General features: G+C 37.2%; 2 protein-coding genes across 4 annotated transcripts in view; one reads left to right on the top strand and one right to left on the bottom strand.

Moving 5' to 3' along the window:
• zc3h14 (zinc finger CCCH-type containing 14) overlaps nucleotides 1–22,729 on the top strand; it is a 54,321-nt gene extending 31,592 nt beyond the window's left edge. Inside the window, exons 8-16 of one of the 2 annotated variants that reach the window (XM_072568402.1) lie at nucleotides 2,194–2,294; nucleotides 3,227–3,379; nucleotides 4,467–4,617; nucleotides 9,019–9,212; nucleotides 10,961–11,081; nucleotides 19,433–19,569; nucleotides 21,854–21,936; nucleotides 22,025–22,134; nucleotides 22,366–22,729. In XM_072568402.1, coding sequence (XP_072424503.1) covers nucleotides 2,194–2,294; nucleotides 3,227–3,379; nucleotides 4,467–4,617; nucleotides 9,019–9,212; nucleotides 10,961–11,081; nucleotides 19,433–19,569; nucleotides 21,854–21,936; nucleotides 22,025–22,134; nucleotides 22,366–22,372 — 1,057 coding nt within the window. In that variant the 3' untranslated portion in view covers nucleotides 22,373–22,729. Of the gene's footprint in view, nucleotides 1–2,193; nucleotides 2,295–3,223; nucleotides 3,380–4,466; nucleotides 4,618–9,018; nucleotides 9,213–10,960; nucleotides 11,082–19,432; nucleotides 19,570–21,853; nucleotides 21,937–22,024; nucleotides 22,135–22,365 lie in introns of both variants that reach the window. The other variant, XM_072568401.1, reaches the window with a different exon arrangement.
• Nucleotides 22,730–22,811: 82 nt separating this feature from the next.
• LOC140476194 (echinoderm microtubule-associated protein-like 5) overlaps nucleotides 22,812–26,538 on the bottom strand; it is a 230,028-nt gene continuing 226,301 nt past the window's right edge. For both annotated transcript variants that reach the window (XM_072568398.1, XM_072568400.1), the window contains 2 exons: nucleotides 25,523–25,623; nucleotides 22,812–25,354 (listed from right to left, as the gene is read on the bottom strand). In XM_072568398.1, the coding sequence (XP_072424499.1) occupies nucleotides 25,330–25,354; nucleotides 25,523–25,623 (126 nt within the window). In that variant the 3' untranslated portion in view covers nucleotides 22,812–25,329. The remainder of the gene's footprint in view (nucleotides 25,355–25,522; nucleotides 25,624–26,538) is intronic.

Here is a 26,538-nt window from a genome sequence, read left to right as displayed (position 1 = left end):
TTTACAGTACCACGGAGGACTGCGGAAGCTCAGTGTTTGAAAATGTTTGAAGTAAGATTGGCAAACAAAAATGTATCGGTGACATGCAAGGTTATGGGGATGGGGTGGGTAGAAGTCACTGAAATGTTCGATTAGTCATGGTTGTATTGAATGGCAGAGCAAGTTCAATGGGCTGAATGCCCTGTTCCAGTGTTCCTCAGCCTATGTTTCAGGATTGCATACTTTATCAGACTGGAAAAGAATACAAATGAGCAGCATTTATAAAGAAAATAGAACAAGGGATAGTCATAAGGTCACTTTATTTCTCAATTTTGGAATGTGAGTATCCTTGACAAGGTTGTTATGTATTACCCATCATGAAGTATCCTTGAATAAATGCACATGCAGGAATACTGTGTAGTCCTTTAATTATGTTTTCTTTTGTAATGAGCTCAGTGAAGTAATTTCCAGAAAATTATCATTAGCCTGTCAGGCAGTTTTTCTTAATAGTCGTAGAGTCATAGAGATGTACAGCACAGAAACACACTCTTTGGTCTAACTCGTCCATACCGACCAGATATCCCAACCCAATCTACTCCCACCTGCCTCTGCGTGAAAGAAATTGCCCCTTAGGTCTCTTTTATATTTTTCCTCTCTCACCCTAAACCTATGCCCTCTAGTTCTGGAATCCCCCATCCCAGGGAAAAGACCTTGTCTATTTACCCCACATGATTTTATAAACCTCTATAAGGTCACCCTCAGCCTGTGACACTCCAGGGAGAACAGCCCTAGTTTATTCAACCTCTCCCTATAGTTCTGATAACATGTTTAGACAATACATCTACAGTTATTTGTAACATTGTGACAAAAATATGTGGTAACTCTTTTCCAGTTTTTAAAAAACAGAACACCAGAAGCTAGCTCTCATGGCTCGATGTAGGAAGCAGAGGGTGATGGTTGAAGTTTATTTCTCGGACTGGAGGTCTGTGACTAGCGGTGTGCCACAGGGGTCGGTGCTGGGACTTTTGTTATTTGTTACTTGCATAAATGATCTGGATGTGAGTGTACAAGGCATGATTGGAAAGTTTGCAGATGATACAAAATTAGGAGGTATCATTGGTAGCAAAGGGGGTTATCAAAAATTATAGAGGGATCTTGATCAGCTGGGAAAGTGGACTGAGGATTGACAAATGCAATTCAGTCACAGATAAGTGTGAAGAGTCGCACTTTGGAAAGTCAAACAGAGGTAGGACTTACGCAGTAAATGCTAAGGTCTTGAGTGTTGTGGATCAGAGGAATCTAGGAGGACAAGTGCATAGTTTTAAAAAACGGCGTCACAGGTAGACAGAGTGGTGAAGAAGGCATTTAGTGTGCTGGCCTTCATTGGTCAAGGTATTGAGTATAGGAGTTGGGATGTTATGTTAGAGTTGTGTAGATCATTGGTGAGGCCGCACTTGGAGTATTATGTACAGTTTTGGTCACCCTGTTATAGGAAAGACATAATTAAACTGGAAAGTGCAAAGAAGAGTTACAAAGATATGGCCAGGACTAGTAGGCCTGAATTATAGGGAAAAGTTGGGCAGGATAGGACTTCGTTCCTTGGAATGTAGGAGAAAGAGGGGTGACCTTATTGAGGTGTATAAAATTAAGAAGGGAATAGATAGGATGAATGCATATCACCTTTTTTCCAGGGATGGGGAATTAAAAATTGTAGGGCATGAGTTTAAGGTGAGAGGGGAAAGATTTAGGAAGGACCTGACTGGCAACAACATCACACACAGAGTGGTGCATATATGAAATGTGCTGCCAGAGAAAGTGATTGATGCAGTTACAGTAGCAACATTTTTAAAAAAAACATTTAGATAGGTACATTGATGGGAAGGGTTTAGAGGGATATGGACCAATGTGGGCATTGGAACTCACTGAGTGGGTACCATGGTCAGCATGGACCTGTTTGGATTGAAGGGCTTGATCCATGCTGTATTACTCTATGATTCTACTTAATCTGTCGATATTTTTCTCACTTTTACAATAAACAACTCATTTTGACACTTTAAGAAGCTAATAACTTACCTACCACCCCATGGACTTCTTCCTATGTCTATGTATCCTCAGAAAAGACTAGTTAATCATACTAAGCAGAATCTTTTGGTGTTTGTAAATAACATAAGGTTTGAAAAAAATGAATTTGAGGTTAATTTGTTTGCTTTTCAGGCCTACTTTACCACCTTCTAAGCAGGCCAATAAGAATCTAATACTAAAAGCTATCACAGAGGCCCAGAAATCTGTAAGCAAGACAACAAACTATCCACCAGGTAATATAAATTCAAATGAAATATTTGTCAAAGTTTCTTTTCATGTGGCCTCTGAATGTGTATAATTGTTTATAAGAACTAAGGCCTCCAGATTGTTATTGGCTCTAATTTGGTTGCTTGAATATCAGTCTTACTGAAGCTCCTTTACATTCAAGCTTAAATCCTTCAATTATCTTTTGAAACCATCATTGGTTTCAGTTTTACTGAAACTCAAGACCTTTTCTACTCCGTTTAAAAAAAAATCCTTGATGTTTTAAAAGCCAGGTTTGGCAACTTCAAATCGCTGATCCTGACCCTTTATCCTCACCAGTACCTTGCAGTACAAAATCTGGCACCAGATTACTGATTTACAAATCGAAAGCAAACAATCTTATTCTCTGTGAACTGTTTCCAGGTGCAAATGGTAAGCAGCAAACTAAGCGGTGCACAAACATGCATTTCCCACATAATATCTATTTTGTGAAGTTAAATTACTCTCCTGTTGTAAAGTGCTAAGGATGGTTTGAACAAATTGTATTTATGAAAGAAGTATATTTTATCAAAACCTTTTTAATATTCTTAATCTGGACTTCAGTTTTGGAGTTAGTCATAATACACAATATAATCAAGTGACACTGTATCCAAATTCTAACAAAAATTGACTTTGGTTTTATAATGCTGATTTTATTAATGTAACTGTTTCTTCAAGTGTGAATATTTTGCATTACTGGGCAAATGTTGTATCAAAATATTTCTTTCTGATGCTACTTCCTCCCAAAGCTGATCAACAGATTTGATTAATGTGTTTTTTTTTAATCGGTGAGGATTTAACAGTATAAGCTAAATTATTAATTCAGTTTTTTCACCCAATGTTTCCAATGATTAAATTGAAATAAGATGAAGGTGTTTTAAAGAAACTACTTTTGTGATCATGTTTTCCTTTTGTGCAGTAGTTTCTCAGAGACAGACTGTCCCTGTGGCACCTAGAACTCGGGCTGTATGTGAAAGCAATGAAATTGAAGTGATTCATGTAGAAGACAAACCAGATCAACATAGCGTGCAACTGCAGATTGATAAAGCTGAACAGCCTGTACAAAAGCTTTACTGTAAGAACCAAAATTACTTTTTTAGTCAAGATGATTCATATAAAAATATCAGAAATTGGGATCAGAACAATGATTATTACTCTCCTAAAGGAGTAACTCTATTTCAAAATAACGTTTTCAGTGTTTCCATTCTTTAATGTATTTGTAATCTTTTCAATCTTAGATTTTTTTTCTTAGTTAGTTCTTTCCCACTCTCAAACTTTAAATGTTGAAGCTATTTTGGGGTATATCTCGTTTATTGAATGCTAGCACCCCTCTCAACATACTGAATGTCAACTTAGTGGCCCCTGTCAGATGTCATTTTTCTGAGACTGGGATACATTTGTTCCCCATTCCCTTTGGTGGCTCCACATTCAGCTAGCTTGCTGTTGTCTTCAGTAACTATATCCCAAATTAACATTCATTCTTGCTGTCCTCCACTATGCTTTTCTTAAGCATCTTTCTTTTATTGTTCTCAAATTTAATCGAGGCTTGTGCCTATATTTTTTTTTCTCCATATAGAATGCTTTATGCTGTGTGTTATAGCAGTATACATTGTTGGATACTACAGAATGTAATATTTAAAAATCTTCCATTCCTTGAAGTTGCAGAACAATTTACCTACATTTCCTCAGGTTAAATATAATGCAAATTGTTCTTTATACATCTGCCATACAGCTGTGCTATACATGTGTTTGGCGGTCAGTTATGGATTGTGAGATTGAACTATTTCTGTAGTCAAGACATATATATATGACTACCTCTTCGCTTTTTGATCTTGTAAAAATAAACTTGATAACTGTTTTGCTGTAGGCCAGCAGTTCTGATTTGTTATACATGGCCCTTACCTCACAGTTCATTCACGGACATATTTGTAGGAGCAGGTTCTTAAATCTGTCCTAAAGTGGTTAAGAGATACAAGTGTAAATTACATGCATTGCATTTACCCAACATAGCATATGGCATAATGGAGACTGGAGACTTAGTAAGTGAAAATAAAGTCCGAATTCCCCATTTTTTAATTACATCGCTATTTGGTGCTATGGAGTCTTATCTTGCCATATTTGTCTGAAGTCTCCATCAAATACGTTATTTATTGATTTGACAGTGAAATCAGTAGAAGGAAGACCAGGTGGTGACACTAGATCGTTCATCTTGAAGAAACCTGTATTGGAAGGAGTGGAACCCAAACTCCAGGGAAAAGTTGCAGTTTACATTGAAGGTGTATCAGCAGAACAAGATCGTGTGGTACAAGCCAAGTGAGTACCTTTTTTGCCTACTACAAGGCTCAATGGTATCTGGACATAATAGCATTATTCATAGTGTTTTATCGTCTCTTTAGAATTACGCAAATACCATCACAAATAGCCATAAATCAAGGAATGGAAGGAAGAGAGGAACTCAGGAAAATTACAGTCAGCAGGGAAGTGGTACTGAGTAAATTGTTGGATCTGTGAGCTAACAAATTGTTAGAAACGATATGCAAGATCTTTAAAAGAAGTAATTTGTGAAACATTTGATGCGTTGATATTAAATTTAAATATGCAATAGCCAGCATTTGGATACTGTCAAGAAAATTGGGCAAAGTCAATGTTTTTCAGCAATTTTGTGGAAGAGAAACCAAGTTTTTTGTAATTCTTTGAAGGTGTAATGTATTGGGGAAAAGGGAAACAGGTACTCAGATTTCCAGAAGGTATTTGATAAAGTTTCACATAAAATATTATTGTGCTTAATAAAAGCTTATTGTGTAGGGGTCAGCACATTAGTCTGGAGAGAAGATGTGTGTTGAGTTGAGTCCCACAGAGGGTCTGTACTGGGACCTCAACTTCCTAAAATTTACATCAATGACTTGGATGAGAAGATTGAAGGTAGCTACATTTGCAGAAGACAACAAGGTAAGGTAGGAATTATGCAGTAAAGATGACAAGGAAGTTACAGATGGATATGGATAATTTGAATGAATGGGCAAAAACTTCACACGTGGAGTACAAAGTTAAGAAGATGTGAAGTTGTTCACTTTATCAGGAAGAATAAAAAAACGAGCATTGCTTAAACAGAATGACTGCGAGGTGTAAAGGGATTTGAGTGTTTTCTGGTGAATAAGGCACAAGAAGTTAGCATGCAGATACAGCAGAGTAATCAAGAAGATTTAATGGGATACTTTCCTTTTATAACAAGAAAGTTTTCAACAGAAATGTAAGGATGTTATGCTTCAGTTATACAGATCATTGGTGGGCCTCATCTAGAGTACTCTACTGCATTGGTATCTTTATTTATAGAAGGATGTAAATGTGTTGGAAGCAGAGAAGATTTAATAGACTCATACTTGGTATTAGCTGGTTGTCTTATGAGGAAAGGTTGGACTGGCTATCTGCTGAATTTAGAAGAGTAGGAGTTGACTTGGTTTAAATATATAAGATCCTGGAGTCTTGGTAGATTGCATGTGGAAAGGCTGTTTCATTTATGACAGATTCTAAAAGTAGTGTCACTGCTTTATTAACAAAAAACGCTTTTCCATTTAAGACAGATGAGACTTTTTTTTGGGTCATGAGTCTTTCACTCTCCTCAAAAAATGGTGGAAGCACAGTCTTTGAATAGTTTCAAAGCAAAAGTAGATCAATTCACTATAAGTGAAGGGATGAAATATTGTCAAGGTTAGGAGAGATTGAATATTCAGTTCAGACATAATCTTATTTGAGCAGGGCCTGCCACTCCTGATTCTGTTTATATGAAGCCATAGTGACCACAAAGATGGGAGTGCAGCCAACCTTTTCTAAAGGACTAATACTATGAGTAAAATTTCATTCATGCTTTGACCATTCATACAATTTAGACTATAAGGTCCCAAGCACGAGTCAAATGGGCTTTGTGTTTGTAATAGCAGCAGTGCTCCGTTCCCCTCAAGCTGATTCCTTGTGATACTTCAGAAATTCAACTGCCATTATATTATGTTGAAACTTCATACACTGGATGTTGGTGTCACTGGCTAGGCCAGTATGTACTGACCATCTCTAAGTGCTTTTGAGAAGATGGTGAAGGCTGGTATCCCGTGACCAAGTCACCCTTTATTTACATGTGCATAGTACAAGACACTGACCCAGCTAGCACAGAGCCAAATTTTTGAATGAACAGAACCACCGGTACTCTTATTTTTTCTTCTACTCCTTAATACTGATCACTCCTGTTTTTTTTTACCTTTTATTTTATTAAACAATTCACAGTTTACAAAATAATTTACATTAACAGCTGTATACAGAGAAACAGCAATTTTACAAGGGAGAGGACTGGCAAAGCCAGGCCCTAAACCCTACCATTCAACCAGTTTTCAGGGAAATAAGGAACCTCAAATCCCAGTTTCAATCATTACAAAACAGTAACAATGACATTTGATCACTCCTGTTTACATCTGTCAGCTAGGTGTCCCTGATTGGACTAGGTTAACAGCCCCCATCATGGAACTCATAGTCTATGAAATCCACCTGGCTGATGTTTTTACCTTGTTCCAATCACTACAAGTAGTGGTGCCTTGGTCAAGTGGAGTCCATGGCAGTAGGTAAACCCATGGGCTTAGAATAGAATCCCTACGATGTGGACACAGGCCCTTCAGCCCAATAAGTCCATACCGACCTTTCAAAGAGTAACCCACTTCACACATTCTCATACCCTATTATCCTATATTTACCCCTGAACGCTATGGGCAATTTAGCATGGCTGATTCATCTAACCTGCACAACTTGGCAGACAGATCTGCTTCCAAATAATTCAAAAAGGGCTGCCATGTCTTATAAAAATTGTCCGTTTTCTCGTGTACCATGTTTGTAAGAAAGTCCAAAGGGATGTGTTCCATAATTATGTCACGCTGACAGACCCAGTGGATTCTCAGACACTCAGTATATAGGAGTGTTGTCCCTCGCACAATAAGTGAGGATGTTAAAAAGCTTTTTCCCACGTACATCGAAGGGAGATAAATTCAGTGAACTCAGGAAAAGAGACACTGGATCCACCTTCATTTTGGTCCTGAAGACCCCCTCTATTATTCCTGCCACAGCACTCTAGTACGCACGAAGTCTGTGGCAGGACCACAAACAATGAGTGAGGGTACCTGTATTTATTTTACACTTGGGGCACAATGAAGACGCACCCTGCTTAAATTTCGCAAGACGATCTGGGGCCAGATGAGCTCTATGAAGAATCGACTTGTAAGTGGACTGAGGTCCTATGTCCTCTCAAGTTTTCAGAGTGGTCTCCACCTCTAATTCTCTATCCTCTATCTTCCGTAATTGCTTGATGTCTCCCGAGAAACCTCCTACCCGCAACAATTAAAGTCTCCCTCTATAATGATATACTACGATACCAAGGCCGTCAGCTTAGTGCATCAGTCAGAAATTTAAGAGGGTGGGCCGGAGGACAATAGACATTCAAAATACCATATTCCTCAACATGTATAAGGACCTTTAATGCAATCTATTAAATCAAAAATACATTATTAAATGAGATGCTGATGTTTCCAAATGGAAGGTTTTGCACTTTTACACTCAGTTAAGCTCCATATTGAGTACATTGTAAGTTCTTTTAGCATAAGATCCTACTCCATCAGTCTTATCCTCTCAAAGCTAATGCTTAGTGAAAAACATACACCAGTTAATAGCTTATTTCATCCATTGTTCCATTTTAAAATCATTGTAAGTAATGTTCTCAGCTGTCTGTAAATATTAAAAACTAACTTTTGGGACCAATATATAGAAAGTCCAAAAATGTTGCAAGAATCATGTTCCCATTACCCAGAAATACTTTTGTTTACAATGAACTACATCTGCCCCTCATTCTTTCCTGGGTTTTCAACTGGCTAACTTATCTGACAACAAGAGAAACATAACAGCTATGATCGAATGGCGGAGCAGACTCGATGGGCTGAATGGCCTAATTCTGCTCCTATATCTTTTGAGATTACGTTCTTATGAGCAAGAATCCCTTACGTTCTTCATTTTAAAAAAGAACATAAAATTACATGTAATCTCATTCCATTGTTTTATGTCCATACTCTTGCATTTTCCTCAGTTTTTGTATTGGTAAAGATATTCCAGGCCAGAGTTCTGGGCGCACAGCTTGCCAAACTAAGCATTCTTTTAACTGACATTCTGCTTGCTGTCACCTAATCACCAATATACAAGGTTATATTTCTTTTAATATCTCGACTTTCACAGCTAGTTCTTTATGTGATACCTTTGAGTCTTTTTCAAAATACAAACTGTTCCTAGGTTGGAAGCAAGTTCTGTTCCTCAGTCCATTTGCGAGTCGATTTGTATGCAAGTAAGTACTAGTGTTTGTAAACTGGGGACTCCCGCACTCACTTGCAGTAATTCTCGTATTCTGATCCATGATCTGACTTCCTTGAATAATTTACTTCATTCAACCTTGCCTTATCTCAACAGATTCTTGCTAACTGTCCTCAATTAATCTTTTAAGCATCTACAAGAAGAATAGTGGCTGAAATGGTGTTTCATCTAATTATTAAAGCAACAGCTTTAAATGAATTCCTCAGCTACTATGCAGAAAGTTTTTTGTTATATCTGTATTGAATCATATGTCTTGTGAAATATATAATTTTAAAAGTTCAGTTAGCTTTGTTATTAATTAATATTTTTAAAATTCTTTGATAGAGATCAACGTGACTCTGAGGAATCAAGTCCTAAATTTATTGTGACATTGGATGGCATTCCCAGTCCTCCTGGATATAGTTCAGAACAAGAAGAGGAGACAGAAATAATGGAACAAGGGGGTCTTCTGCAAGAGGCTGGAAGGAAATACAGATTGTCAGCACAGAATGCTGCTGAGCCATTGAAGGAATCTGATGGTATTTTTTAAAAACTAAGGAAATGTCAATTGGCCCATCAAACTTGATTTATTCGTAGTCCAGAAAATTTGTTAATTCATTATTTATATTAATTTATTCTCTTTCCTTTACCATCAAGATGTCTCTTGTTTTTATTGTTAGAACATTGGAAGGGTATGGGCAGGGAGAAAGAAGTAATGCATTGAAACTGTAATGTCCTCAATGTTCCATGATTAATATTAGTCTTACTTCATTCTAAAAGGTTATTTGATCCCGGATTGATTTTATTTCTTGGATATTTGTACAAAAAGGACAGTGTGGAGGAAAGATGTGAACAGCAGACTTTGAGATGACATTTAATTTACAGAAGATAGAGCAAAGATGAACCGAGTCTTGAAGTCTTGAAGTGGCAGAAACAAGGATGAGGATTTCAACAGCAATTAGTTGGGGGCAAACAATGCTTTCATGATGGAAAGTGACATTTGTGATTAAAGAAGTCAGAAACTCAGTTGTGGTCAAATTAGATGCCTAGGTTGTACCAGTCTGCTTCAGCCTGAGATGATGGCTGGACAAGTGGTTGGATTTGGCAGGAACTGAAAGTTATGCCTGCAGTCTTCCCAGTGTTTAGGTAGAGGTAGTTGTGACTTATCTAGGACTGATTTCTGACAAACAGTCAGACAATGCAAAGGTATTAGGGAAGGAAAGATAAATAATAGAATGGAAACATTGGTTGTCATCAGCTCATGAAGAGTCCTATTCCATGTCTGCAGGTGATATTAAAATGTAACATGTAGGTAAGGAGGTCCTTTGGAGGATTTAGTGGGAATCTGTGAGGAGGTGCTAGAAGCCATGTCAGGACAATTTTTGCCTTTGATTAGTTAGGTAATGGTCAAGTCAAACAATAGCAGTCCCACTGTTCCAGATAATGGAAGAAAAGTGTTTGTACGATGGTTAACTGTGCTGAGTGTTGCAGAGGAGGTCGTTCATTTTGGAACGGAATTGTATTTATGATTTCAGCTGTTACACTCCTGTGGCAGGATTGGACAGGTTCAAACATGAAGTTGCATGGAAAGTAGAGATGGATATTTATAGTGACAGTGGGTGAGAAAAGGTAGAAGGAGAAAGGGGATGGTTTACAGGGACACTGGACATGTGTACAATTTATTGAACTGTCAGGGTAAGGGTCTGGAAAGGAGGTTGCTTAGGAAAAGGTTTCGAGGGAATCTTCTCCGTGTAAATATTTTCTGCAAAGTGAAGTTTAGAAAGCACATCAGGATCAATTATCATGGTGCTAGGGAAGAGATTTGGAGATTGGATTGGATTTACTAGATATTGGAAAACAGCTGAATGGATTGTCTTGGGGTCTCACAAGCTTGGTCTACTTATTCAAGATTAGGTAGTGATGCAGTTATGTTGTTCTTCAGGTTGCATGGGTGATTTTAGCAAAGAAGGTGAAGCCAGATTTGCTGAATCACTGAGTGGTTTCCTCTGTTGGACTTGAAGAAGTGGTGACTGAGGCTGGGGGATTCAAGGAAATAGAAAATGTTAAAGATGTTTTAAAAAATATTTTAAAAACTGAATTCAATTTGAAACAGTAAAAAAAATTATGCAGAGTAATTTTGGAAAGTCATTTTGTAAAACCTTTTCTTTAAGTAATAAATCATTATAATTCATAATCCTTGTTTAAAAAGAAGAAAGTAATGCTAAAACATGTTCATTCAGTGTGAGCTTAATATGTTGAATAAAGTTCTGTTTATTTTCTACTTTAGAAGAGATTGATGACCACAACTTTCAAGTAAAACGGCAAAAAGTTCTAGAGCGATGCAAATACTGGCCTGCATGTAAAAATGGTGATGAATGTATGTATCATCATCCTGTAGCTTCATGCAAGTGAGTACCTTTTAAGAAAAAGCACAAAATACTCCTGTTTTATGGCATCCAGGATTCTAGATTTAACTTCCATTGAATGTTTATTTCTGTCTTTGCTTTTGAGTATTAATTAACTGTAGGCTAAAACAATGCTTCAGTGGTGGCCTGCATTTGTTTTTATTAACTTGTGATTCTTAATTGAAGAGGACTAAACGATTTTCAAGAAAATGAAAGGATGCAATGGTGCTTCACTTTGCTTGATTTTGGCTTTGATTTTGTTAATATGTTAATTTGGCTAACAGAACAGTTTTAAAACCAATTTAACAATGATTTCAGAGAAATTCGGTACATTTGACGTAACTATCTTTGAATATGGAGCTGTTCATAGTTATGATTTGAAAGCTAATCTACAAAATAAAACATTAGTTGGCAACAATTTCTTTGGGGACCATTTTGATGCTGATGCAAATTCACCTCTCTTAAATTCCACAAATGTGAAAGAAATTGACATCTTGACTGTGAAAATTCTGCTCAAATATGCAGGGAATTTGTTTATTTGGACTTTGGTGATTAATGTATCATATTATCATATATCACAACCATAGCAATCTTTAAGGTTCTTTCCACCATAGCACAACACTCAAGTCATTTCACGGGGTCCATTATAGAACAGATGATGATAAAGAGCTACATAAAGTGATATTAGATAAGATCGTCAAAACGTTTATCTGATGGAAGAGGTTGTACAGAGCTGTTAAGATTGAGGTTTTTGAAGTTTCCTTTAAGTTATTTTTTTCTCTCCCTTTATTTTTGGTTCTTTTGAAGTGGACCTTTGGGCTGTTGAACTGCTAAGGACTGTATAAAGCCAGCTGGAATATGATTAGGGTTGAATAGCTTGCAGAGTGAGGCTTCACTATGGATAGTGATGGGAATGGGAGGACATTAGTGAAGCTTAACCTAGGGCCGTGGGAGCAAGATTACATCAGGGCTGCCTTGGATCCAGTATAGAATAGAATATCCCTTATTGTGTTGAATTAAGTGGAAGGATGCTGGATCAGACAAGGCTGAGGGGGACCAGAGGGAAGCGAGGCTTGACGAGGATGAGAATGAATGAAACTACCTATCATTATATCATGTATGACTATCAGGCTCTGAATTTACAGGAACTGCAATGTGTGAGTCACATGCATAATCCTGCCTGTGTCAATATCAACAAGAGGTGGCCTGTAATCTGAGGTGAAAGGGCCTCCATGCAGTTTGGGAAGGAATCTAAAAAGTGTGAGAAAAGGAGAGAGAAATATTTGTCAGTAAGAGAAAACCAGAACTTGGCTTAGACAACTTCTGGTCTGAGGACATTGTTACTGAGTTGATGGGGTGGTTACTTCCATGTTTTTCATCCCTCCCTCATTCTCTTTACGCTGTCCCTTAGATAGCAGTTTGAACCTGGAAATTGTAACTCAAATATTAGTTGTGTGGAATCACTGTGAAATTTGAAGGAGGAGTTCAGTGAGGAACTTGCCCATCAGATTGTTGATTTTCCACCAAATTCCCTTTGCAAGTTTGTATTGTAGAGAAATTATGTAATTTTTTTAAGTTGTGTTTATATTGTCCCTTTAAATAACTATTATGTTCAAGATTAATTCACTGAAATGTAAGGGTAAACACAGACATTGACTCCGTCCAAAACTGGAATCAGTGAGAATTGGGTGAAAACTCTGCCGGTTAGAATCATATCTTGCCCATAGGAAGATGGTTGTAGTTGCTAGAAGTCAGTTATTTCAGCTCCAGGATATCTCTGCAGGAGTTCCTCAGCACAGTGTCTTAGACCCACTCATCTTCACTGTTTCATCAATGATCTTCCCTCCATCATGAGGTCAGTGTGCAGTCATCAGTGATTATCCCCACTAATGTTCAGCATTTACGATGCCTCAGATGAAGAAATTAGACTGGGAACAGTTGTTTGAGGGTAAATCCACATGTGACATGTAAGGAGTCTTTTAAAGGCCAGTTGATCAGGGCCATCATGATCCTGTGAAGTTGAAGGCAATAACCAAAATGGGAAAAGGGTACGGAGTTGGATGATCAGCTGTGATAGTTTTGAATGGTGAAGCAAGCTTAATGAACTGGGTAAGACTGGTCCTCGTGTGAAAGTGCTTAATTAGGGGAAGGCTAATTACAACAGTATTAAACAGAAACTGAAGAAAGTAGACTGGGGGCAGTTGTTTGAGGGTAAATCCAATGTGACATGTAGGAGTCTTTTAAAGGCCAGTTGATCAAAGCCATCATGATCCTGTGAAGTTGAAAGATAAGAATGGTAAAATTCAGGAACCCAGGATGACATAAGTTATTCAAAAAGGAAGCATATGCAAGATTTAGGAAATTAAAATTAAACAAGGCTCAAGTCTCAAGCAAACAGGAAAGAACCGAAACAAGAAATTAGGAGGGTTAAAAAAGTGCTATGAAATGTCCTTGGCAGGTAGGATTGAAGAGAATCCAAAGACATTTTACATCTATATTAGGAGCAAGAGGGTGGCTAGGGACAGGATAGATTTACACAAGGACAGAGGAAGGAATTAGTGTGGAGCCAGAGAAGTGGGCAAGGTCCTTAAAGAATGCTTTGCATCAGTATTCATCAAGGAGAAAGTCATGGATGATGGTAACATTAGGCAGAGGTACGTTGATATTCTTGGGCATGTAGACATTAAGGAGGTGGTCTTGGGTGTCTTGAAAAACATTAATGTAGTTAAGTGCCCAGGTCCTGATAGGATCTATCCCAGGATACTGAGGGAGGCAAGGAAGGAGATTGCTAAGACCTTGTCAGAGAACTTTGCATCCTCTTTAATCACAGTCAAGGTACCAGAAGATTGGAGAATAGCCAAAATGGTTCCTTTGTTTAAAAAGGGCAAGTCGTAATCAGGAAGTTATAGGCTGTTAAGTCTTACATCAGTGGTAGGGAAATTATTGGAGAAGGTTCTTAGGGACAGGAATTTACTTGGCATTTGGAAAAGAATGGGCTTATTAGGGATAATTAACATGGCTTTGTGTGGGGGAGATCTTGTGTATCAAATTTGTTTTTAGTTTATTTGAAGAAGTGATGAAGATGATTGTGGTAGGGCAGTGGATGTTGTCTAAATAGACTTTATTAATGCATTTGATAAGGTCTTAATGGCAGGCTGGTCCGGAAGGTCAAACCACTATGAGTTGGTAGGTTGAGCACAAAAATTGGCTTGGTCAAGTAAGAGAGATGGTAGTTGTGAAGGGGTGTTTTTCTGACTGGAGGTCTATGATCAGTGGTGTCTGTAAGGATCAGTGCTGGGTCCTGTGTTATTTGTGATATAATTAAATGATTTGGGTGAAAGTGTAGGTGATCTGATTTAGTAAGTTTGCAAAATCAGTGGAGTTGTGGATAGTGAGGAAAGTTGTCAAAGAATTCAGCAAGATATAGATCAGTTGGAAAGTTGGGCAGAAAATGGAAGATGGAGTTTAATCTGGACGAGTGTGTGATGTATTTTGGGAGGTCAAATGTAAAAGGAAAATTTACAGTAAATGGCAGGATCCTTAGGAGCATTGATATACAGAGAGAGATCTTGGGACACAAGTTCACAGCTCTCTGAAAGTAGCAACACAAGTAGATAAGATGATAAACGAGGCATGCGGCATGCTTGCCTTCATCAGTCAGGGCTGTGAGTATAAAAGTTGGCAAGTTATGTTGCAACTGTGTATAACTTCAGGCCACATTTAGAGTATTGTGTGAAATGCTGGTTACTATGTATAGGAAGGATGTGGAAGCTGTGGAGAGGTTAGAAAAGGGGTTTATCGGGATATTGGAAACGAAAACAGAAATTGCTGGAAAAGTTCATGTCTGGCAGCATCTGTAAAGAGAAATCAGAGTTATTGTTTCGGGTCTGGTGACCCTCAGATCTGCAGTTATGAGGTTCTGATTTCTCTTCACAGATGCTGCCAGACCTGCTGAGCATTTCCAGCAACATCTGTTTTCTCTCTCCGATTTACAACGCCTACAGTTCGTTCGGTTTTTATCAGAATATTGTATGGACTGGATTGATTACTTATAAGGAGAGGTTGGACAAAGCTAGATTGTTTTCGCTAGAGTGTCAGAGGCTGAGGTATGACCTGATAGAATTGTATAAAATTATGAGAGACATGGATAGGGTGGACAGTCAAAAGTTTTTTTCTTAGGATGGATATGTCATACTAGGGGTATAAGTTTAAGGTTGGGGGGAAGTTTAAAAGGGGTGTGAGAGCCAAGTTATTTTACACACAGGGCCTAGAATGTGCTAGGGGAGGTTGCTAACATATCTGCTTTTGCTATGTTTGAGGAATGGATAGGCAGAGAATAGAGGGATATGGACCCTATGAAGGCAGATGAATTAGTTTTGAACTATGTCATGGTCAGCGCAGAAGTGGTAGGTCAAGGGCCTCTTTCCTGTGCCTTACTCTTCTACGTTTTAATGGTGAAGCCATTGAAATTGGGGATGCTAGAGGGTAAATATGTTAGAGTGTTATGGGATTGAAGGTAATTACAAAGATAGGGAGGGATGGACCAGAGGATGACTTGGAAATAAGAATAAGGGTTTTAAAATCAAGAGACTACTTGACTGGGAGTAGATGTTAGATCTGTTAGTAGGATGGAGTTTGAATGGCCTTAAGTTTACGAGAATAGAATTTGGAAACCAGCTAGTTAAGCTTTGGAACGGTTGTGTCTAGAGACAGCAAGACTGTAAATGAGGCTATCAGCAACAGTTAAGTTGGACAAAGATACTGAAGTGGTGATGGGTAGTCATAATGATGGTTTGATCATGATATTGGAATCTCATCTCAGGATCTTATGGTACCATGGTTGCAAACAATAACTTAATTGCAAACAGTTGCCAGGCAAAGCAAGGAATGCGTTCGAGAAAAATAGTGACAATTCAGTGCAGGAATTTAAGTGATAGCTTCACGTTTATGAATTTGTCTGAATTTCTCCTGATCCAAGATTGGGATATCTGATAAATGGTCTGATAATCCATCAACAGGTGGACATCAAGAGGTAAGCAAGGTAGAGCTAGGTGTCATCAACATATACATTAAAAAAATTAAAGCTGTGCTTTTGGGTGAACTCAAGTGCCAAGTGTAGGTAAAATTATACAATAAACCACTGTGTGTTGTGTCTCTAAATCTAGGGTGTTTCTTAATGTTAGTCCCTTCAAAACTCATGGACCATCCCAGACAGTCTCTCCCTCACTAACACTTTACCAGATTTAAATATGCAATTAAATGGGGTTCTTCACTCTCTTAACTCTGCACAACTTTCAAACTGGTTTGAGGAAGAGAAGCAAGAGCTATTGTGTATTGTTATCTGCGCATCAAAACCAAAATAAAATTTCCTAAAGTTGTGCACATCTGGATTTCTGGATTTCAGTTCTAGATTTTTTTTTCAGAACATTTTTGGTACACATCATATGGTAAAGAGGTTTACTCAGTAGTTTGATTATATTGGCATGCTGGTATAATCCTACCACATTATTGAAAGTACTGTTACAATCCAATGAGGAAGGGTAGAATGCCTTCCCTCTCTTCTCGCTCCTTGTTTGAGTGCAATAGGTTTTCTTTTATGTTTGCCAATTCAGGTGAGTGTTTTAAGTGTATGTGTTGTGACTATAAAAGACACAGACTCCTTTGTTTTTAAAGAGAATAGAAAATTGTACTTGATAAAAATGCAGCAACTTTCACATTCACTTTTAAATTCATGCATCCATTGATAGATTACAGAGTGGGAAGATAAATCAAATATTTTAAAATTTGGTAGAATGCATATAGTTCTTGAAAATTTGTGTAGATCATAGCTTCAGACTTTAGTCAGGTATTCTGACTTTGGCTGAGAGTCAGTTTAAAAGTGTGAACATTGATTTCTTACATTTTTGGGACTAGACACTGCTTTGAAGTTTTTTTTAATAAAGATTTTTGCATCTTCAATATTTCTTTGCTTGTGCTTGTCTTCAGAGAAAATGGTTTCTTAAACACATAGCTTACTTCTTCCAAGACTGTTTCCAGTGGACTATTTAACCTCAGTGTTATAACTGGATACCAGGTGTATGGCTTACATAACTGGATGTTTTGGACAAATGCCTTTCAGAACCAGAGACCTGTTGCCACTTGATTATGTATAAAGGTGGGTCTCGACTCAGTTAAGTCTGCAGGTGATTGTCTGGATGTTTTGCTAATAGAATAGGAGATGGCCTACATTGATACTCATCAGCAGGAACAATTTCTCGAAGGCTCTGTAGACAGGTTGTCTCCATTTCGGCGGCTATGGAATGTTTAAGATACAGAGGTGCAAATACTTGACCACCTTTAATATTTCAAGCCATTGTTTGTTTTAATTCAACAAGATGGAATTTAATTTAGATAAATGTGAGGTACTGCATTTTGGGAAAGCAAATCTTAGCAGGACTTATAACCTTAATGGTAACGTCCTGGGGAGTGTTGCTGAACAAAGAAACCTTGGAGTGCAGGTTCATAGTGCCTTGAAAGTGGAGTCACAGGTAGATAGGATAGTGAATATGGCATTTGGTAAGCTTTCCTTTATTGGTCAGGGTATTGAGTACAGGAATAGGGATGTCATGTTGGGGCTGTACAGGACATTGGTAAGGCCACTTTTGGAATATTGCATGCAGTTCTGGTCTCCTTCCTTTCGGAAGGATGTTGTGAAACTTGAAAGGGTTCAGAAAAGATTTGCAAGGATGTTGCTAGGGTTGGAGGATTTGAGCTATAGGAAGAGGTTGAATAGGCTGGGGCTGTTTTCCCTGGAGCATTGGAGGCTGAGAGGTGACCTTTATAGATGTTTATAAACTCATGAGGGGCATGGATAGGATAAATAGACAAAGTCTCTTCCCTGGCGCGGGTGAGTCCAGAACTAGAGGGCACAGGCTTAGGGTGAGGGGGGAAAGATATAAAAGAGACCTACGGGGCAATGTTTTCACGCAGAGGATGGTACATGTATGGAATGAGCTGCCAGAGGAATTGGTGGAGGCTGGTGCAATTGCAATATTTAAAAGGCATCTGGATGGGTACATGAATAGGAAGGGTTTGGAGAGATATGGGGCGAGTGCTGGTATTATGGAAGAATCACTCCATGTTCTATTAAAAAAAACTACCAGGAGACGCAAAAAATCCTTCACAAACTTAAACTTTAATCTTGCAAAATCAAAGCTGTGGGAGCCAGCAAAATGTCTTCCCTGACTCCCTCTTTGTTTTTCTCCAGTTTGTATAATTTGTTGGTCCCGTGCTTATCGGATAACATTAGCATAGCCAATCATGCTGGCTTGCTTTGTCTTTCTAAACTAATCATTGTCTGCCACCTGGTTCCCTCCATCACACTTAATCTATCACATTACAACACCATCATAGAACATAAAACAAAACAGCGCAGAACAGACCCTTCGGCCCTTGATTTTGCGCCGATCTGTGAACTATTCTCAGCTCGTTCCCCTACACTATCCCATCGTCATCCATGTGCTTATCCAGCATTAACTCATCTGCCAGTGATTATCATCTTCAGCATTAGCTCATCTCCCAGTGATTTTAACTAGCCTATCACAATGCACTACCATTATCTGTTATTGGAGCTTTGTAACATGATCCTGCGCATACATTGCAACATTAAGTTAACTGCATAACTGCCAGAATAACTTCCATACTGGCAGGTGGGACTACGTTGGGTTGGGATATCTGGTCGGCATGGACAAGTTGGACCGAAGGGTTTGTTTCCATGCTGTACATTTTATGATTCTATTAGTTTCCAACCAAGAAATTTGTGGGGTTTTTTTTAATAACAGTACCCTTGCATTGCCTATTGTTGTAATTCACTTGGCTTTGATTGCATGAGTCTATGAGCTGACTCAATTTTTAAACAACTAAATCTTCTTCCCAATCCAGCATGAAATTTGTAGATTTTTTTAATTAACTTGTTCAAATATATTATAACAGATATGAGTCAGTTAGGATTAAAACCGAATCTTCTGATCCAGAAGTATGGACTCTACCACAGTATTGCAGGAACCCTAGCCCCATGTTTGTAAACTCTCAATAAAAGCTCTCACATCAATTAATTCGAATTAAGGAAAGTGTAGTGAGCATTCTATTGGATACATGTCTTCCAGGTTCTAATTGAAATAAGCACCTTTGGAAAGCTATACATTTTTCTACAATTTTGCTTGCTTATAAATATTGGAATTTATTTACAAAACTGTACTGAAAGCAATTTTAAATCTGTAGAGAAATGTATATTTCAAAATCATGCTATTTTGAAAGTTCATTTCTGGTGTTTTTACATTTGACTGCATTCATTAATAACTTGTTTTTTTTCTCAGAACATTTCCAAAGTGTAAATTTGGGGACAAGTGCCTGTTTATTCATCCAAATTGCAAATATGACTCCAAGTGCATTAGGCCAGACTGTCCATACACACATGCAAGCAAAAGGACTACGGTAGTTCAAAAACAGCCAGGTTTGTACATTAAATTTTGCTTCATGTATGTAGACATGAATCTTAATGTCTAAAATTGCCACAAGGTAAATTTGCATAAATGGTGAAAGTAACTGAATTCTGTAACTGGAATAATTGAATTACAGTGACTTATTCTGTTTTTACATGGTTTTGCTAACGGAGGATAATACAACATCATCACTGCTTGACCATACCTTGGCCATGTGCCAAGTGCCAGCTTTGTGCCAAACTGCCCATGAATGTCTGCTGTCAGTTGAAGGCCATTTAAAATTAGGTTGCAACTGCCTAATATAATTTCAAATGTACCTTTTAGAGCAGGCACCTGGACTGGATTATTTGTGATGACCCACACACAAAACAGCAGTGTACAGATCCACTGCATTAACCAATATTATTTTAGCCTTCTAATTTAGCGAGTTTTAAGAAGATTTGTAGCTCAGGTTGAGGTTCTGGATGTAAGTTTGCTCACTGAGCTGGAAGATTCATTTTCAGACATTTTGTCACCATACTAGGTAACATCATCAGTGGGCGGCCAGTGAAGCATTGGTGATATGGTCTGCTTTTTATTTATGTGTTTGGGTTTCCTTGGGTTGGTGATATCATTTCCTGTTCTTTTTCTCAGGGTGGTAAATGGGATCCAAATCAATATGTTCGTTGGTAGAGTTCCAGTTGGAGCACCATGCTTCTTGGAATTCTCAAGCATGTCTCTGTTTGGCTTGTCCAAGGATGGATGTGTTGTCCCAGCTGAAGTGGTGTCCTTCCTCATCTGTATATAAAGATACTAGTGAGAATGAGTCATGTCTTTTTGTGGCTAGTTGATGTTCATGTATCCTGGTGGCTAGTTTTCTGCCTGTTTGCCCAATGTAGTGTTTGTTACAGTTCTTGCAAGATATTTTGTAAATGACATTAGTTTTGCTTGTTGTCTGTATAGGGTCTTTCAAGTTCATTAGCTGCTGTTTTAGTGTGTTGGTGGGTTTGTGGGCTACCATGATGCCAAGGGGTCTCAGTAGTCTGGCAGTCATTTCCGAGATGTCTTTGATGTAGGAGAGAGTGGCTGGGGTTTCTGGATGCGTTTTGTCTGCTTGTTTGGGTTTGTTACTGAGAAATCTTTTAACGTAGTGTCACAACACACAGCAGTTACCTACTAAGGCAATCAGATGAGGCCATTCAATGTAGCAGCAATGGGATGGTTGTGTAGCCTTGTGCCCTGTGGTTGCATTATATGTTAACGTCAATATTTTAAATTCACAGATGATTCTCTTACATTTAAATGAAATGATTTGTTTATATGCATTGGTATATATGATGATTTGGTTTTAGACGTACAAATCCTAATGCATTGTGATTTCAGATGCTGTTTCTTGTATTACGTCCTCCATTTAGGGGATTATTATTCATATTGACGCAATGTTGTTTTACTTGAGCACATCTTTATGTTACTACTACAATGCTGGCAAGAACTTGCCTCACTTCTGGCTTTTTCAATTCCACTGCCATCCTTCATCTCAGAAGTAAGGCAGATCCTAGAATGCTGTACTATGGCATTAAATATTGCGTGTGAATTTTGGACCTTTTTTATAAGCAAAGCAACTTATTTGATTGTAAGTGCATTTTGTAATTCATAACATCTGATACCAGCAGGTTGATAGTGGAAGGCCTGCCTATCAGTTTCTCAAACTTTGTGCAATAGGACATGTTAAAATCAGGCTCCAATTTGAGACTGATGGATCTCTGGGAAATGGCAGTGTCGTGAACTGCATAGATTGTACTGCTGTGATTTTCACTTGTGCCTGACATTCACGAGGCAGTGGGAGAGACATTGATTTTTTAAGTCAAGTAATCCTATTGTCTCAAGATAGGATGATTCAAGCAGATGTAATTTGTATCAGAATTTGAGTCTTGCAGTCTCTTTACTTTTTTCAATTTTTCTCTTCTAAATTCCTTCTAAATAACTTTATTGTACTGTAAATACACATCTAAGTTGTGGGGATGCAGTGCCTACCCATGGTGAAGGGGCAGTGGTACGTACAATTACTGTGTCACTAATTTGCAAAGTTTGCTTCCATTATAATGGAATATTGGAATTAATCTATTAAAAAAATTCACATTTTGTGCTTAGTAAAAGTTTAGTGCATAAACACAGTAAACTGAAATTACTGGCATTTTACTCTGCTATCACTTATGGTACCAAAGTCTATTATCTAGCAAGAGGAAAGTACCTATTTAATTATTGACTTCGGGCTTGTTCACAATGCATTTTTTAAAAAGAATTCTTGTTCTGCAGCACCCGCAACAAATCCAAGCAGTTCTTTGTGTCGATTTTTTCCAGATTGCAAAAAGGTCGAGTGCCCTTTTATCCACCCAAAGGTATGCAAATTAACTTGAAACAATAAGAGGATTTATTTAGGTGAAAATATAAAAGAGAGTTGTGACTCTATTGTTATGTTGTTCTCAGCCATGTCGATTCAGCACCCACTGTAAGAGAGCTGACTGCACATTCTACCATCCTGCAGTTACATTACCTCCTCGCCATGCATTAAAATGGACCAGGCCTCAACAAAATGGGTAAATAACTTTGTGAAGTAAAAACTTTGTAGATTATGTAAATGTAAGTTCAGTAAATATTACAAAAATTGGAGCATATTAATGTAGGCATCCTTTTACAGGTTTTGATTGCATGCTCCTTTGGACCTACATTTTGTAAAAACAAAGCAAAATATTGGCTTCATAAGCAGGATCTGTAAGATAATAGCTTTTTTTCATAAAATGAATTGAGACTTCTTTTTACTCTTTCAGTGAATGATCGATTTGGATCGTGCTTGATCGCATATTGTGGATATAAGGCTGCAAATGTTTGAAGATGTAGCATTTTACAATTTTGTATTATTTTTCAATATTGTTTAACATTGAAAGTCAAAAAGATTTTGATGTTAAAAATAACTTTCTCCCCAGTGTGAATTGCTTGATCATTTTTCCCATACATAGATGCGGCCTCACTAAGGTTATTCAGTGGTGGGTTTTAAAGATACATTTTGTAACTTGTTTTGTGCTGTTCTAGAGTTTTCTACTGGATGATGAAATATCCAAAGAGAAATGCCATTGTCTGATGTAACATCCCTTTTGTTAAAAAAGATTCTACAGTAAAAATTGATTTAAGGCACTTGTTTAATGAATCAGTTACTGTTGTATTGTTTATTTGTAATTCCTGTATTTAGGGTCACTTACATTGGTCATACTTGTCATTCATCAATATTTTTTAAATTAGTCATAGATTAACATTGTAATTAGTGTTAAATCCCTTTGATTGTAATTGTTCTACAGAAACAATAACTATTTACAGAGGAACTTCGAAATTCAGATAGTTTGAATCGAGATTATCCGAATAAGATCGCAAGGTCCCGATTCTTGGCTAAACTGTGTTATCTGGCATTCGATTATCGGAACAAAATACTCCCCATCCGTGTCATTCGGATAGTCGAGGTTCCTCTGTTCTTCTTGAACACTGAACTTAACTGGATCCCTTTTGGACAGTGGTAATGCCACACTATGGCCCAGGAATTTGAAACCACAGCAGTTGAACATTTAAGGCACAACACTTCCTGAAACTATTTTTGTGACAGAAAAAAAAATCAACTTGAATATTATTTTATAAGCTATATTTTATTTCCATTGGGTTTTGAAATCAGTTTTTAAAAAAATTATTCAGGTTGGGAATTGTCTGGTGCCTTGAAATATGTTTAAGTGCAGTAACTAAGTTGCATGTTTGTCTTGGCTTCTCCAGGCTCCTCATTTGAAGTTAGTTATTGAAATGATGGCATTATTTGCAAATGAAAGAACTCTGTTTTTTGTTACAAAATTGCTTGCAGTCTTGTTTAATGACATAAAACTATGATTGCCAGTAATAAGACAACTGGTTGAATACAAAATAATTTTAAATCAACTGTACAATCTCCATCGGCAGGTAGATTCTGTTCCACTACTTGCATAGACCCAAACTTGTGGCTTGTTTGCAAATGCTCAAATGGTTCAAGTCAAAATGTGCCTGAGAAGAAAGATTTAGTACCTACAGGCACAAAACATACAACTAGATTACCTTGATAGTTGTTTACATTTCCACTTATATTTGAATAATTATATGGTGTGATGTCAGCATTTAGATCTTTTAAGTACATTATTTTGAATCAATGCATCTCAATTAACAGCACTTTCTGAAAAATGTTTCTTGCATTTCCCCTTGCAACATTTTATTTTGTTCTACAGAAGACCATACTGAGGAAGTTAGTAATGTTTTGATTTTCTTGTGCAATAGTCAAATTCATTAACAGGACTCCATTAGGAATCCTTTTCTTGCTTAATTGTCTTTTCATGTCATTGATTTCTCTGGAACATGATTGGGAATTACAAGAGGTACAACAAAATCAGGAAATCATAATGGTTAAATTTCATTCACTTCAATGGCACAATGCATAATTTCAAGTATTACAATAATGCCATTTGATATTGCATAAGTTATAGTAAAATATAATTACCAACAGTGCAATTACTTGAAACTGATTTAAACTCATTCAGTATAATTTCACAATGATTAAATTTACATCAATAAACCATTCAAATGGACTTATTATAGATGAATAAAATATTAAGTATTAAAACAGTACAGGTATTTAGTTTGCTTTTAGTTAACATATGAAACATTGTCATTGATGTAGGTGCCATGGTGGGGCAACTTATAAAACTTTTCACTGTATTTTTCATGTAAAAGTACATGTGACAATAAATTTCTACTCTATTCATAATATATATTAACATTACAGAAATTGTTTAGCTATTACTCAAAGCTTGACGTCAGTAAAACTTAGACAACCAGCAGTTCAACACTTAGTGATTCTTCATAACACTGCACCCTGGGATGCTGTTAATATGTAGAATACACATCAAAACAACACACATTTACTATGTGCTTCAAGAAACTGCATTTCATTTGTATACTATATAAATGGAAAAATTATAATAATTTGCAGGGTTGCCAATTTTATACCTGCAAATACATGATAAAAATTAGAAACATTTTTTACACTGAACTAAATGTAATTGTTCAGGTTGCCACAGTGATTGGTACAGTAGTGCATAGTGTACTTTGGCATGCTTGCTTCAGATTTTACTCAGCTGGTACATTCAGGATGAAGGCCACTAGATACCATTCTGTCTGTTCAGAAGACTCAGCAGCATTACAACATTTTGAAAAGCACATTGTTTTAAGGCTACTTATCAAATCAACTACAGCACAAAGTGAAGATATTAAGCTTGTGTTATAACTAGCAGTATACTTACAGCATGTTGTTCATTTGTATATTGATAGAACTCAATTAACCATTTTCATGGCATTGCCACACGATTGTTTAGCAATTGTGTCCTTGACAACAGGACCATAGATGTAGAATGGTCAAAATAATTTGTACACCAGTATTGAAGTTTGAATACAAGCTCTGCCCTAAAGTTCTTGAACACTGTTACAATTGCATCAATATACACAAAGCTGTGCAGTAGAAAATCTGACAAATTGCCTTAAACCAAGATAGCTGAAAATCATCTTCTACATTTGAAAGCAAACTGCCTTCTTAAATTGTTTTGCAGATAGTGCTTAGCTGCCTTATGTTCATACATTGAGCATTTCCAGCTTTATTTTGTAATGAATATCTTGATTCTTCTTTTATGATCCAAGCTTTTTCTCATGGCCATTTGTATTCTTTGTTTCTATTTTCATAAACATTTCCAGACAAACAAACTTGAATTGGGGAAAAAAATAAAAATTTAGTCTTTTTTAAATATAAATTCTTGAAATGACATTTAGCTTCTTGGATTGTTTTGTTTACTCAGTACATTGCATTTCTAAACACTTATTCCTACACTAATACCTTGTCTTTTTTTTCAGTTTAAATAATTCAAAACATACCTACAATCTTGCCCTCCAGAACTGACAACGTATCTGTCTCCACTAGTGAATTTTATGTTGGCAATCTGAGCTGAGTGACTTAGATACTTCTTGTGTTTTGCCTGTGTAAGCAAAAGAAAGCACTTTTTCAGTAATTGAAGAAAATTCTGTTCTTATCAGCTATGCAGCAATGTGTATGTTAGAGCAAATTGAATGAATTAGTATCTTTTTTAAAAAAGTAAAACAAATTGCACAGCAGTTCATCATACATGACTAAACAAAAATTGGAGACAGAATCAAGAAAGGCTTATTAGGAAGGATTGTTTCAGAATATAATAACTTAAGCAAAAAAGGAGATTTATGTAGGAACTCCAAATTGTGACAAATAGATAGTGAAAGGCATAGCTGCTAAATATAGGGTAAAAAGAGGGGTGTGCAGAAAAAGGCCAGAGTGAAGAACAGTGTTAGGAGGGGAATGGGTACAGACTTGAAAGTTAGGTCTGAGGCCACCAGGGATTTTTAAAAAATGATAATTTGACATTGTCTCATGGAATCAATGTAGGTCAGAAATAACATGGGTAATGGTGGCCTGGTGCCATTTAAAATGCAGACAGAGTTTTAAACGAGTTGAGAAATTCAATGCAAATGGCATAAAAGAAACCGAAGATTGATCCTATGGAAAAGATATGGGTTCAGAACTATGACAAGGGAAAGCTTAGGGAGAGATTTCATTTGACGACACAGGGAAAGGATCAGCAGAAAGTTTCAGTTTTAAGAGCACTCTTGAAGGAGCCAAGAAATGAAACCAAGGATTATCTTTGCTGTCTGGAATAATAATGTGATGGATCATTAAACCAAACAATAAAAGGCACAGGTTTGAAAGACCATAGTGGAGGAACAAGCAAAAGGACAAAGATGGATGCGTGTGATTGTGTTAATCAGTGGCCTCAGATGCATTATGAATCAAGACCAATGGAATATAAAAGTGCAGAAGTAAGTAAGAGGGAGAGTTTGTACATGTACAAGACAAATTTGCA

The sequence above is a fragment of the Chiloscyllium punctatum genome, chromosome 4 (genome assembly GCF_047496795.1).
Source record: "Chiloscyllium punctatum isolate Juve2018m chromosome 4, sChiPun1.3, whole genome shotgun sequence".
NCBI classification, from domain to species: domain Eukaryota; kingdom Metazoa; phylum Chordata; class Chondrichthyes; order Orectolobiformes; family Hemiscylliidae; genus Chiloscyllium; species Chiloscyllium punctatum.
The sequence above is the reverse complement of the archived record's forward strand: the minus strand, read 5'-3'. Positions and strand labels throughout refer to the sequence as shown.